Source organism: Diadema antillarum, unplaced genomic scaffold (genome assembly GCF_040938485.1).
Source record: "Diadema antillarum isolate AM-2024a unplaced genomic scaffold, OU_Dant_1.0 seq00001426_RagTag, whole genome shotgun sequence".
Taxonomy (NCBI): domain Eukaryota; kingdom Metazoa; phylum Echinodermata; class Echinoidea; order Diadematoida; family Diadematidae; genus Diadema; species Diadema antillarum.
In genome coordinates this window covers 252,979-267,620 of record NW_027272178.1, presented here as the reverse complement: position 1 = coordinate 267,620, position 14,642 = coordinate 252,979, and the positions used below count along the sequence as shown (strand labels likewise).

At 38.6% G+C, this 14,642-nt stretch overlaps 1 protein-coding gene across 2 annotated transcripts in view; it reads right to left on the bottom strand.

Moving 5' to 3' along the window:
- Positions 1-14,408, bottom strand: part of LOC139709312 (tetraspanin-31-like) — a 29,907-nt gene extending 15,499 nt beyond the window's left edge. For both annotated transcript variants that reach the window (XM_071621264.1, XM_071621263.1), the window contains exons 1-4: positions 14,210-14,408; positions 4,382-4,549; positions 2,855-3,076; positions 2,266-2,364 (exon numbers count right to left, since the gene is read on the bottom strand). In XM_071621264.1, the coding sequence (XP_071477365.1) occupies positions 2,266-2,364; positions 2,855-3,076; positions 4,382-4,549; positions 14,210-14,272 (552 nt within the window). In that variant the 5' untranslated portion in view covers positions 14,273-14,408. The remainder of the gene's footprint in view (positions 1-2,265; positions 2,365-2,854; positions 3,077-4,381; positions 4,550-14,209) is intronic.
- Positions 14,409-14,642: the final 234 nt, after the last annotated feature.

Here is a 14,642-nt window from a genome sequence, read left to right as displayed (position 1 = left end):
GCAGTTTCTGTACCACTAACACTGGGAAGGATAAGAGCTTAATCTCCCTCTTTTATTCCCTCGCTCTCTCTCTGTAAGCTAATACTGTGCATGAAATATTTTTAGCAAAGTGTTGTGCACATAGAGATTATAATACACCACACTGTAGGTTAGAAAATTATCAGTATAGTGCAAAGAATGAGCAACCGCACACACACTGCATACATCATGTACTACATAGGAAGAGGTGCCTAAACTCATATGAAGACAATTTAAACAATAAAAGATGCAATGTGTGGAAGAGTAAAGAAAAAAAAAATCCCTGAACACACACAGTGGTTCTCTATGTGGTTTGAATAAAGGCTATGACTTAATGTTCAATTGCATGTGATACATTCCTGACATGAAGATGAAGGATAGAAGTGAATAATAAACTGTAAACTATCATTGAGGCCTATATGACAATACATTTTGTACAGTTGAAGTGTTGCCCATCTGGAGGTAAAATAAAATGTCTGGTACAATATTACCTGCACGGTAACCCTTATCGATACTTTTAATAGGTGAGTGACAGTAACAGATACAACACATTCCTTTGACTGACATCTGGTACATCATTATGTATAAATACAAACTATCAGAGTGTAAATTCCAATATGTAGCCTTCCTGTTTCGTATAGACAATTGGAAGATGAGTCATAAAACAGAAGTGGACACAGTGCATTATCTTAGACAACTCATTGCTTTTAGTTTAAAGCCATTGTTGGTGCACATGTGACATTTAGTACACTGTAGCCAAAACAGTCAGTTGTCCAAATGTTACCAGAAAAAATAAACATTACAAGTACATGTATGATGTTCAAATAGGATGAGTTTTGCACATGTTTTTAACATGTTTTATTACATTCTACACATGTCACTGATTCTTGAGGATGCTGCATTGCATGTTGCTGGCTTTTGAGCATGTTGCACAAGAAATTGAGCATGTCGCACAGGAATTTGATCATGTTGCAGTAACATCACTCTGTCTGTGGATCACTCTGTTTACCTTGTCTTGTTTGAAAAATGTGGTTGCAGCAACAATGTAATATTACAATTTTGTAAAAACATCTTAAATTTCAAACATTTCATGGCTTTCTTTCTCATAACCCAATTTCAATGAACGCTTTAATGATCTGTTTGTTTGGCTTTGATTTTTTATATCGAAGTCACCTATACTCATATAAAAGTTTCATTTTAAATAGTATGTTAGATGTATGTTGAGCAGTAGTTTGTGGCAAGCTTTTATAATAGTCAAAGCTTTCGTGCAACACAGTCCACTTGAATACGGGTTGAATTGTATTTACATGATATATAGTGGCAAATAACTTTACATACATATCCTATGAATTGGCTAATTTTAGTGGGGACGTTTGTGCTTGCAAAAAGGCTCTCAGCCTCTTTGAATCACTTACTTTAAGGCTTGATACCATCAGTGTAATTCCAGTATAAAATCTATTGTGCTTCAATGGCACTACAATCAACAACATGACCGCATCACACAAAGTGAATGCACAAACTGAAGTACAACCTCCCTACATAACTGACACCCAACAGTATCATATCTAATTATCATAATGTCCATGATGTGGATGGCATATGTTTAAACTTCACACACAGTCTTATGTATTGCATACAAAAGAGCCAAAAAGGGGGGCGGGGGGGCACAGAAAGCCATCCTTCACGGCTTCAGCAAATAACCAAAGAGCAAACACAGGCTCTGGTATTTGCTGTTCATATTAATATCAAAAGCTACACAACAAATTCTTCACAAAGTGTCATCAAGTTCCCAGTGAAATTGCAAGCTTGGCAGAAACTGATGCACACCGGTATTCTCGTTCCTCCTCAAAGGTGGTTTGCCCGGATATATTGACCACACAGCATACAGTGAGATAAAACACAGAACCTGCTGACATGGCTTTGGACAGGTAATACATACAATTTTGTACTTCTCACCTTAAATCAAAGATGAGAAGCACCTGACACCTACAATGTTCATAGAAATTTAACATGTAGTCAAAGGGGCCCCTCCATATTCTTATCACAGCTTTGCTCTTCTCCATCTGGCCAAAGAGCTGTAACCATGACAACCAACAAAGAGGGAGACAGGTATAATAACTATTTGAATGGGTTAAAAAAAGCCCCTTCTCATGTCAATACTAGCAGAACTGATATTGCAAAATTTCATAGGCCCACGCACAGAAAAAAAGGAAGGAAATTGTGAAAGAAAGAGGAAACCGTACTCACCTCTGTTAAACTGAAAAAGAGCCCCACTGCTCCAGATATTTTTAATCCTTGTGCGTATCCTGCGTCCATTTTACCTTGACACGTAATATCTGCACATTTCTACAAAGGCAAGCACAGGGAGTATGAAGGTGAAGAAATCTTGGATTCCTATTAAAGCCAATATAGCTTCAAAACATTGCTAGTACAATAGAAATTGAATTTAAATAAATCTTGGCAATGCAAAGTACCAGAGGGAAACAACAGAAATTGATAAAATCTTTATGGTATATTTATCCCATTCAGAGCAATAATACACATTATCCCCCCTTAAATAAAAAAGAAAAAAATACACACACACACACAAAACAAATAAGGAAAAAAGTCTTCAAAAGCATTGCAAAATCTACTTGGAATCAGCTGTTGAATGATCTTGCTTTTTTCAAAGGTAATGTAGTGTAGCAGGTGATCATTATATTGCTCCACACAAAATATACCTGCTCACATTCTGGCTGATCATATTTTCATGAAATACATTTATCTCTGAGTATGAGACAAAACCTGTAGAGATGATGGTACCATTATGACTGACATCAGGATAGGGTTTCCTCACCTGTCCGTCTTTATTTGTATTTGTTGGACACGGCGGATGGCTGGTGTCATTAGCGTCGAAGCCACAGCAGCAGAAGTTGTTTTGGATGTCTGTCTTTGTGCTGTTGCTGGAACGCTCCCACGACATCTTGACGAGCTGCGACCGTTGGTCTTCCCCGCAGGCCAGGGCGGCAATGGACACCGAGAATTGGATTAGGAAGACTAGGAACAGGATCAGCATGTACTGGGGTGTAGAGATTTCGATGAGCACAAGGATAAGATGGGGTCAAGGATGAAACGCTGCAATAGAAAGAGTCGGATTGATGACAAAATAAAGTTATCCCTCTATCTAATCCCCAATGTCTCTGTGAAGATGATGATTTTGATGTTGCTGAACTTCACACTGAGCAGTTGATATGTTTGATTGTGAACGGCACAACCTATAGGCCTATCAAGCCCATGTAAAAATATAAAAACACTTCTACTCCAACTCTGTATTACCTTGTATATGGATTAGCAAAAAACAATTCCAGGGATTGGATAAAACGATCATGTAATAGTGGGTTATATGCTTTGTTCTCCCATAGGAAAACTCTTTGGTGTAGAAAAAGGAAATGTTATAACACCCGGGCCCCGTTTTATCAAAAGATAAAATGGATTGTAAATTCCCTTTACCATACAGGCTGCCATAGACTTATGATAGAAAAATAAATCAATATAACTCTTCATAAAACAGGGCCCAGAATTTATATTTTGGCACTATCAGTATTCTATACCTGATCAGAAACTGAGGGATTGATTATTTGTAATATATTAAAAAGTTGACTTTGAAAAAACTAATAAATTTGGATTTGTAAATTTAGATATGTACTGCACAGCTGGCAAAAGCTAAACTGTGCACAGACACTGTACTCTTGATGGATACAGCTGTACTGTGCATTCATAGTACTCACTCAGTGTGCAAGAGAATTGTTGTCATCGCATAAATGTAAAAACTCCAATGGTGGTGGTGCTGTTTAATTTCAATAACGCATTGACAACGCCGCGTTGGTGCACAGTGCAAGCTCAATTTGGTCGTACACAAAAAGCATCAAGCAATATTTCTATCTGCAAAATACCATAACTTTCTAGATTTTCTCAGTACAATTGTAATTGTTACTTGTAGGTGTTGGGGGGAAACAAGATATCAACTGCAAGCTCTGAAACGTATTTCCGTTGTGGCATGACAATATTATTCTGAAGGAAATAAAGTTGATCAATATTATTCTGGTCACAACAAAAGAGGAAAATAAGGTGTGATTACTGCATCTGTATGCTCTACTCGTGCTTGTTGCATGGTAACTACACATTACCAGAATTGCACAAGTAAATACCGGTACTGAAAATGTGGCCCCGCTTGACATCCGCATGCTGCGTGTAGGTGTGTATAAAGATCAACTCGTTCACTTGCACATACATGTACACTAGCACACTGGCAGCATATGGACCGGACCGCTAGTGATGAGATATCTACTATGCAAGTGACAGGAAGAATTCTTGAAAAGGATACGAAGAAGAGACAGACTTGGTGATGCTTGATGGCACCCACAAGTCCCACCATAGCCACCAGGAGGAGAAAGATGCCGCAGGCGATGATCCCGCCGATGATGTACAGACTGGATACATACGATGCCGACTTCGCTAGGGATGGGACGATGATGAGAATAAGGGCAACAAGCTGGAGGGGAGGTAGAGAAAACCACACATGAAGTTCCTCACAACAAATATCAATTAACTTAACTGGCCTATTAACTGTTGTATAAAGTGCACTCCCATTATAACGAACATGGTTATAACGAAATTGCAGTTACAATGAAATAAAAATTCAGGCCGCAACATTATGGCTTCTATGTTTTTTACTGTTTATTTGTTCGGTTATAACGAAATTTCGATATAACGAAAGAAAACTGCCAGTCCCAAGGACTTCGTTATAACGGGAGTCCACTGTACAGTGTACACGTAGCAAGCAAAGTCATTACTGTATGAGGGTATAATATATTGTACAAGTATTTTGCAGTCAGCTGCACCATGTATATGGGTCAACCCAGGAACAAAAATATTGTCTGAATTATTAAAGAGAGTTTAGAAATGCTGCTTTGTGTAAACTCAACGAAGGTCATTATGTACCTACAAGTGTACACATCACATTTGTACATTATGTACTTGCACACACTTGTACAAATGTACATCACTCTTGATTCAAACTTCAATACAGATTCCAGACCTGTATAAAAGCATTGTCTGAAGGAAGCTATTAAGTTTTTATCACTTGCATGTGAGTGACCTGTGATTCAATGTTCCTACATTATCTAAAACAGGAATTGTATGCAAAATGTAAATGACAGTATTCATACATTGTACATGTACAGTATCCCGATAACATATTTATAAAAAAAGCGGTGCATTGTCCCAGATGTGGAAATTTGATACTCAGAGCACTCTCTACTGAGTCCTTTCATGCAATCAAGCTGGATACCCCTTCCATTTCATACAAGAGTATACACTAAATCCACCCACTGCCATCTGCTGTACAATGTAATTCTTCTCTACAGCACCACTCTAGTGAGTTCCTGACCTTTGCTAAGTCAATACCTGGAACCTGACAGGTCTACACATTGAGGGAACCCCCACCCCATCCCCTCAAAAGAAAAAAAAAAAAAGAAAAAAAAAAATGGTCAGCGCTTCTAGCATGCCACAATACACTGTAGTTTCTGGTATTGTTGACTGGCCCCATTCTCACCAATTCATCTGAAATTACTACCTTTCTACAGAATATGTGCAGCAGTTGTATTCAGGTACATGCATAATGTTCTCACACAGCTGCGCACACATGAAACCCCCTACTCCATGAACTTGGTTATACATTTTGTAGCGTCAGATGTTGTTGTTGCATCTGCTATTGTATTTCTTGTATTGTCTTCACATTTCTTGATCACTATCAGTGCTCATTTCCGTCATGTTTGCACATCTATTTCCAGGAACTATGAGATCATCTTGTACATTAAAAATTGAGAGGAAGGGAGGGAGACACACAATATGTTCCACAGAAATATTTACATACATGCTGCATACATGTATACCCACTCACAAAAACTTGTCCAAAAACAAATACTTTTTTTTTTGTTAATACCAAAACTGCTTGATTCACTTGTTCTCAAACAACTTTGTTTCGACTGGTCAAATAAGTAAGTACAACTGTACCCGATATAAACAGCTAGAATAAAAGTGAGGTTGACCAAAGGCTGTCCTGACCCCCCCCCCCCCCCCCCCCCGAAAAAAAAAAACAACAACAACAACAACCAAACAAACAAACAAACAAATAAATGATGAGCACGGGGCAACTATCATAGTTTGATCTAGCCCACAGGAACCACCAAAAACAAAGCACTTTATTGTGGTTGCCTGACTGGCTATCAAATGTTACTGTGCATCACAAACCCAACAAAAAGTTGCATCACATGATTTTATGTGAGGACTCAAAAAAGATGAAACTGGTAAACCAAGTCAATCTTGGGTTTTTCATATTTTCTGAAAGAGCTATTCTTCTTCTACATTATTCCAAAGTTTGGGATCATAGAGTGAATGAGAAAGTGTGTTTTTAGCAGTTTTTCTAAAACAGATCTTTATTCAAAGTAGTGAGATCAGGCATGTCTTAGAGGCCCCTTTTCCTTTCTTGATAATCCTTTGCACACTCTTCACTTTCAACTCTTAAGAACTTCTGAAAGGATCACTACTACTGCTTTGAAAACTGGCATCAATCATGGACAGAATGTGTTAATAGAGCGTGCTAAATTTCAGCTTAATCTGATAATCCCTTCATTGTTGCTGCTTCTGTGGTTTACATCCTTCTTTTTGTCTCATTCATCGTGCAGCTAGCATGGTTTGGTATACAAAAGATTAAGCGCTTGAAGAGACTGTGTTCATCAGGACCTCTTTTCTCAGTTCACACTTTTCCAGAGTGTGTGCGCTGTTTCCAATATTTGGATTTGAATTGAGTTTAAACACATCATTTTAAAGCTTAGAGTCTGCTCTTTCAGAATTTGCCCTTAACTAAAAATCCATGTCTGGTGACTTTTTATTAGGGTAGTTTTGAGATGCAGGGTCACAAATCATCAAGCTACATCTACTGTACTAGGTTAAAATATGAACACCCACTATTAAGGAAGTACAACATACATGTACATGTAAGTTTGTCAAAAATTATGTTGTCAGTTTGGTTGATCTGCTTCAAACATGATTACCTCTATCTTCCTTACTCATTTCTTATACATGTATGCCTTTCAACATCTGCAGGTCCACATTAGTACACAGTGCATATACATGTGTACATACAGTGTACAGCGCATGGATGTGCACAGCTTGTATAATACACCAGCATGTCCCTCGTGTGGAGAATGCATGAATACACGACCCCATAATTACCATGGTTCCAAAGGCATTAGAGATTACTCCATTTCACTAATGGCCTGTGGGATGCCCTCCCAAGGACACGCCACAATTTGTAGTGTGAACCTAGTGGAAGCACACTTGAAAACATGCATTGCAGGTCGAGTATAGTGGAGTAACAACTGCACTGCCTCGATCTGTTGTAATATTGCACAACTGAATTGCTTGCAATCGCCGTTGTGAAACACATTTTTGTTTTTCATTGTGTCGTACACAGGTTGTACACATGTAGCATCTTCAGACAGTGTCACTGATTACTCTCCTTGCCTTCCACAAACCATACATCTCATACAACATCTCATACAACTGCTGCACTATACACTGTACACCCCACCCATGGTCTGTCAATTACATGTTCAGCTCTGAAGTACAGTATACAAATGTAGGCCTACAGCTGTATCAAAAAACAATGCTCATTGCGTTAATATGCATTATATCCCACTGTATGTATGCATGTTCATGTACATACTACTACAGTTGTAGACAGGTTTATTGTACAGCACTGTTTCGTATGCAACTTGGTTTATTGGAAAAAGTACTTTACGATACTGTATACAGAAATGTACTAAAAGCAAAGTTTGGTCGTGTAGTGTACATTGTACATTGTACAATGTACACATATTACATTTTGAATTAGTTAAAGCCTTTCAGCTGATAAATGCACACCAAAAATCCAAAGAATGTGATCAGAGAACACCTGGAGAACACATGTGAACGCAAGTTGTTCTAGAAGTCTTTTGATGCACAATGCCACAAAACTACAGCATACATTTGTACCTCATCATGCTTCTATTACATTCACAACCTGGGTTTGTTTGTTTGTTTGTTTGTCTGTTTGCCTGCTTGCTTGTTTGATTGTTTGCTGTTGGGATTTTTTCAGGGGGGGGGGGACTGTTTGAAAGAACAAATATCGCTACGGCTACTGATATGCCTCCGCCATAATGCATGGTTCTCCTAATAGGTCTATAGTACAATGTCTTGACAATGTGTGATGACAGTTTCACACAATTGGCAAAATATTAAAATGACAGGTTTGACACAAATGTGCTGAATGTTCACTTTCCTAGAACTAGGTTCAATTGGATGAATGATTAAAATGTCAGAGTGCAGGTATTTGGGGAACTGATGATTTTTACTTGACTTTTGACCCTTTTATAAGTTTATGCATTGAGTAATTTTCAAGGTATTGAGAAAAAGTGTAATTTCAGTATCAAATGGGAAAATAGCATTATCTAAACCTGGCCTTTGACCTTTGACCTCACAGTTCCAAAGAGAATCACTGTTAGGTTGAACATGCATAAATATGTAAGTTTCATGATGATACCTTGAGTTACTTTTGAGATATGGAGGAAAAAATGCAATTCAGCACTTTCATTTGAACTTTTGACCTTTGACCTTTTGGCAAGAAACTTCCCACAGAATATATATTGGGTAATACATGCCATACATCAAGTAAAAAAAAAAAAAACCTTCAGGCATATTGCATTTTAAGGAAAGTAGTGATATTTTGAGGAGTTGACCTTGACCTTTGACCCCCTGACCTTTGACCCATGACCCCCAACTTCCCTAGATAATCACTGCCTATCGGTACAAGCATATATACTAAGTTCCATGAAGATACCTTGAACCATTTGCGAGATATGGAGAAAAACATGAAATTTCAATTTTTTTTCACAAAATAACCTGTGACCTTTGACCTTTGACCCTGTGACCCTAAAATCCACACAAAGTATTATCCCCCAAGGATATACCCTCATACCAAGTTTGATGTAAAACCACCACACGGTTCTTGAGATATCGACAAAAACAAAACGGGACGGACGGACGTACGGACGTACGGACGTACGGACGTACGGACGTACGGACGGACAGACGGACGGACGGACGACCCGAAAACATAATGCCTCCGGCCACTTCGTTGCGGAGGCATAAAAATAGCTGATATATAATAAACAGAACAGGATAAATACAGTAAACAAAGCAGCCTTGGTTTGGCAACCTTTTGTGCAATCTTAACAGTTCAATTGAAAGTCACAGTAGTTATATGCAACGTTACATGTACATTGTACAAAAAGTAGATTCACAATGTCAGTCTATACATGGTCATAATGGCAAGTTGAAGTAATGTTTGCAATTCTTCAGACAGACTGGAAGGACAAAGTTGTAATTCAATAATTTAAAAAAAAAAAAAAAGCTTGGGGGCTTTACAAGTTTTCAGAAATAAAATATGTACAAAACTGTATACTGTGTATGTACCGTCTGCACATAGTATCTACCGGTACTTGGGTTTGTAAAGTTACCAAATGTACTGGCACTATTCAAAGCGAACTGAAGTGGCCCTAAGCATTGCTAAACAGCATGAGCATAATGTTAGTACAATACACGTACAATGTACATGTATGTACCACCAGCATTTAGCAACCAGCAACAGCCACAGTAAATTAGCAATAAAGTCAACAGACAAGAATCACATCCATAATGTGTTCCACCTTGACCTCTCTACTTCAGGCAAAGACAAGTAAAATGAAAACGAATGAACGAACAAACTAACAAACATATACAGCTGAACAGAAGAAGAACTCATCTGATTAAAAGGCAAAAACAGTAATATTCACAGAATGTAACCTCCTCTTGGATTCCTTTTTTACCAGAAACTGAATGCTGACTGGTGTTATGCTCAAGTTGACTGTTCAGAGGACAAAAGAATATGACAAAACTCATTGGGCATATTTGTACTTAGCAATGGAAATTCAAGGTGATGTGAGATGATCCACAGTGATGCACGGTGATGGCGATCTCTGTAGAAACACATTGGGTAGAGGGTGATGCGTGGTAAATGCAATGTGATCCGTCGTCCACCTTTTGAGGTGGTCGATGCGTAGTGCAGTAAGGGACAATCTTTATAATATTATTTCTTACGATATCTATGCATAAATAGTATGCACAATCGGGCCTGCAACTGATTTTAAAGTTTTAATAGTGTACAATATATTTTGACAATGCATCGGCCAGCAATTTGTCTGCAATGGAATGATATGAGGAGATTAAGAAAACATTAAAAAAATCACAGAAAAAAAAAAAAACATTGATAAACTTGTACACGTGTAGCATTGCATACAGAAAGCTACCAAGGATCCTGTTCATTTCCCTCTTTGTGCTGGGTTTAAGAGGTCAGTTCAGGACAAAAGTTCCCGGATGTTTGACCTCGCGAATGGAAAAAAAGAAAAACTTATTTCCCGTTCCCTTTAACTTGATCATGCCAACACTCAGCCCAGATCTTGAATCTAAGAATAAGATGCACACACACTAAATACGCCCATACTGAATAAGCAATGAATTTAAAAATATCGCCATGGGTGTACGGCAGTTGCACAATTACAATGTACAATGAGTATAATGAGTATAAGGCCAGGTTAAAAAGTCATCTGTTGAAGTAATGTATTTTCTGTTCGAATTTCTTGACTGCATGTCATTTTGTAATGCGCAGTAGAGTATATTATTATAGTAGCTGCGCAATATAAATCTCCTTTATTATGATGATTATTATTATTATTATTATTATTATTATTATTATTATTATTATTATTATTGTTATTATTATTATTATTATTCTGTATGTACAACCATGTGATACAGATCGTTTCCCCCCCCCCCCCCCCCCCCCCCCGACCTATACAGATCTACTGTACATGTACAGCAGTCATCACCAGCAGCATAATCTGGCACACTACAACCATGTACGTATGTAGGCCCTATGTCTAATATTTTGCACACACAGCTTGCCAGAAAATTGGCTCTGTATTGACTGCAAGCAACATGTATGACATGGGTGGATTGATATCCCTTTTCCATATTAAATCTTATCCAGTCACATCAGTCTTTAACAGCTGATTTTTCTGTACTAGATACATGCACGAACTTTCTGTACCAGTACCATTGCTAGCAGTGGTTCCATTTTTATAAGTAAAAAAAAAAAAAAATCATAAGATTTGGTTGGCTTTAATCGTTGCGAAGCCAATTTATGCTTTTATTCATCGATTTTGTGAAATTAAGTATTCAATTTATCTTGTGGTTGGCAGCAGAGAGCAGTCTAGAAATCTGATTTTTATGACCGTTTTTTTCAAGCCGTCTTTAACTCCATGTTACAATTTTCTAACACAGTCATGCTCACAATTCAAAGTTTGCACACAAATGGGAGCTGTTTAGGCAAGATTTTGGCAAATTTCCCTGCAGCGCCGGTCCGCAGCAACAACGTTTTGCCAGAACAGGCCGCAGCAGCTGTGAGCACACCTGACTCCATACACATGCAAGCACTGTCGAGCATGCAAAACTACAACATAATATGCTAAGGACAAATTGGGGGGGGGGGGAGGGTCTATGTGTGGTTGTGGTATTGAAATGCTGTATTCTGCACAAATACAATTGTTAAAGCAGATTTTAAAAAAAAAAGAAAAAGTTTATAGGTCTATCTACATATGGTTGGAACCTGAAGTAACTACTAATTGACTGCTTTTTTTATCAAATACCTTCAAGTATCTTCTAGAAAATATTCCTCAGTTCACCTTTAATCTCACTTCACTGCAGCAGAAAATACTGTAGATTCATATCCCGGGCTCAGATTATTGACTCATATTATACATACAGACAAGCGCAAGTGATATTTTTTATTATATTCCACATACTAAAAATGTTGCAATAGGATTGGTTCAGAGCTGATCACATGATGAAGCGTAGTTTTGCCCATCACATCACTTGAGAAGAAAAGTTCGTTACACTCTATGTTGACAGTCCCTTCTGTTTCGCTGATCTCCACACAGTCCACATAGTCCTAACGCAAGATGAGTACGCACGAAATAAAAGTGTGTTGCACTGTGGACTATCATGTGACCTAGGTCACTTGATAGTACACAGTGCAATGCACTTTCACTTCGGTGCCGCGCGGTGCGCGCAGCAACTTCATTGTTTTGTCATCTACGCGCACACGTAGCCTAAGCCCTAAGGATACCTAAAGACAGCTAAAACGGTTTCAGATGTGGAATAAACTGGGAATTCCTAGGACCCTAGATGTGGAATATAAAGCAAATAATCAACTTTTAGTTTCAGGCAATGAGACAAACTATCACTTCCTCGGCGATCTGAATGTGTACGCTATCTTCCTCAGCTGCGCTTCGGAAAGATAGCTACATTCAGATCGCCTCGGAAGTGATAGTTTGTCCCATCACCTTCACCAACGTTGATTATTTGCTTACTGTACGCCGGTGCAAGCTCATTACTCTAACCAACCCCCTGTTCTCCATTGATAAAGCATGGCATCTAGTGAATGGCAAAGACGTGTTTCATTTAACATCACTGCCAGCAATTATGTGTATAAACTGATGAGGATTTTCTTCAATTCTTTTTCCTTCTTTTTCCTCAGGTTATTGATCTACAATGTACATGTATGTACATGTACTCTCCTCATTTCTCCTGATTTGTATTTATGTTTGAATATTTCAGCGTATTGCGCCCCATCTCATGCGAACATTTGATCTTTATACGCAAGAAAGCCATTTCGCGAGGGTGGTCAATCTAAAAATAGATGATCATAAATGACTACTTTCAACTTTATAGTAGACTCACGATATATTGCAAAGCAAGGAAGTTCTAACTGGTACACATAACTCTAAATGTACTATTTTTTTTTTGCACAATTTATCTTCATGCAAAATTTTAGTTTTACTGTTTGATGTTGAATAGAAAATTAATATTGGCATCCACACCAAGGTTCGACCTCCCATGCCAAGATGTTTTGCCACAAGCCCAAAGTTCAACTCTGCGCAAAAGCAAGGTTTCTACTACAAACTATACACAGCCCAGTGTCCGCACAGCGTCTGGTCGGGCTTGGTTTCTACATGTAGCAGGCAGTCAAATTTTGGATGGCGTTGTGGTCGAATTATGGGCACCTTGCGTTTATTACTAGATCTTGATCTTGTCTACTCTAGTCTAGATCTAGTTGTCAGCTTGACTGAAAGATCGGTCTGTATCTTGTCATGGGGATAGGATATGTTCTGCGGAGACTGGCATGTCTGGCTCCACGAAATCCCCTCCTCCTGTCTATGGAGGAGAGCCCAGACAGTAAAAAAATGATTTTAAAAAATCCTCGGGATAGACGGATGTTTCTGAGGTCTGCCCAATTACTGTTGCTTGTTGTTTATACACAGGCACCTGCTAGTGCTAGCTACACCTGTAGGCCTTTTCTTACGTATACCATAACTGAGCTTTGATACTAGTCTATAGATTTTATAGACAGAAAGATCCATCTGTCCGGAGGAGTCTTTTATTTTTTGACGTTATCGCTCTCCTCCGTATATTACAGTGGTATAGGAGGGGATCCGTGAAGCCAGACGCAGTCTCCACGGAACATATCCCCGACAACCGGCCAGATACAGACTGATCTTTCGGTCAAAGATTTTAACGTTACTTTTAGGCATGCCTTATTTTTAATAGCACTCTGCACCATCCATGGCACAGCACAGCCCTCCACAGAACAGTGACAAGTCAAGTGTCTTCGCTTTTGGGAGAGTAAAATGTTTAGATTCTACTTTAATATTCACAAGGTTCATTAAGGAAATTACACTTGACATGTATCTCCACTCCAGTATCCAATACACTGTATGTGACACCAAAGCAGCATATATAGGCCTACATCATATACTAATACTTAGTTATAGATATAAAGATATTAATTTTGCTCTCCACATCCCACAATATCAAACAACACCCCCACACTCTCACCACATACCACACTCCACAGCAGCACAGGCCCACACACAGGCGCAGGACACATCATATCTCGATCGTCATTTAGGAAACGTGTACTGTTGTAGGGAACATCTTGAAATTTTGCACTTACAATGTACAAACTATTTAGCGCGATGAGCGCATTTTTGCTGCAGGCAAACCCGCCACACACCATGGTGGTTCCGTTCCTTTTGACGTCTCAGAGGTAATCACAATTTGCTGCTGGAGAAAATCTTAAGCACATACAACTTGCCAGATGTAAATGACTGCACCACATCACAATCCATAGACAAGCAATAAGCTAGTTTATAGTACAGTAGTAAATTCTCCGTTACCCATAAACCAGATTGCATGCTCTACACTAGTATGTGATCTTCACACGTTTCACCATTCTCGATGTGTGATCACCATCACGCGAGGAAGGGATGTACGGAGTACGTGCGCGCACACGTACATAAGTTATGTACAACTACTAACAAAGCGCGGCGCTCTATCATCTTTGCTCTGTTTGCTACTACGAACAGTTCAACGTAAAAAATAATGTA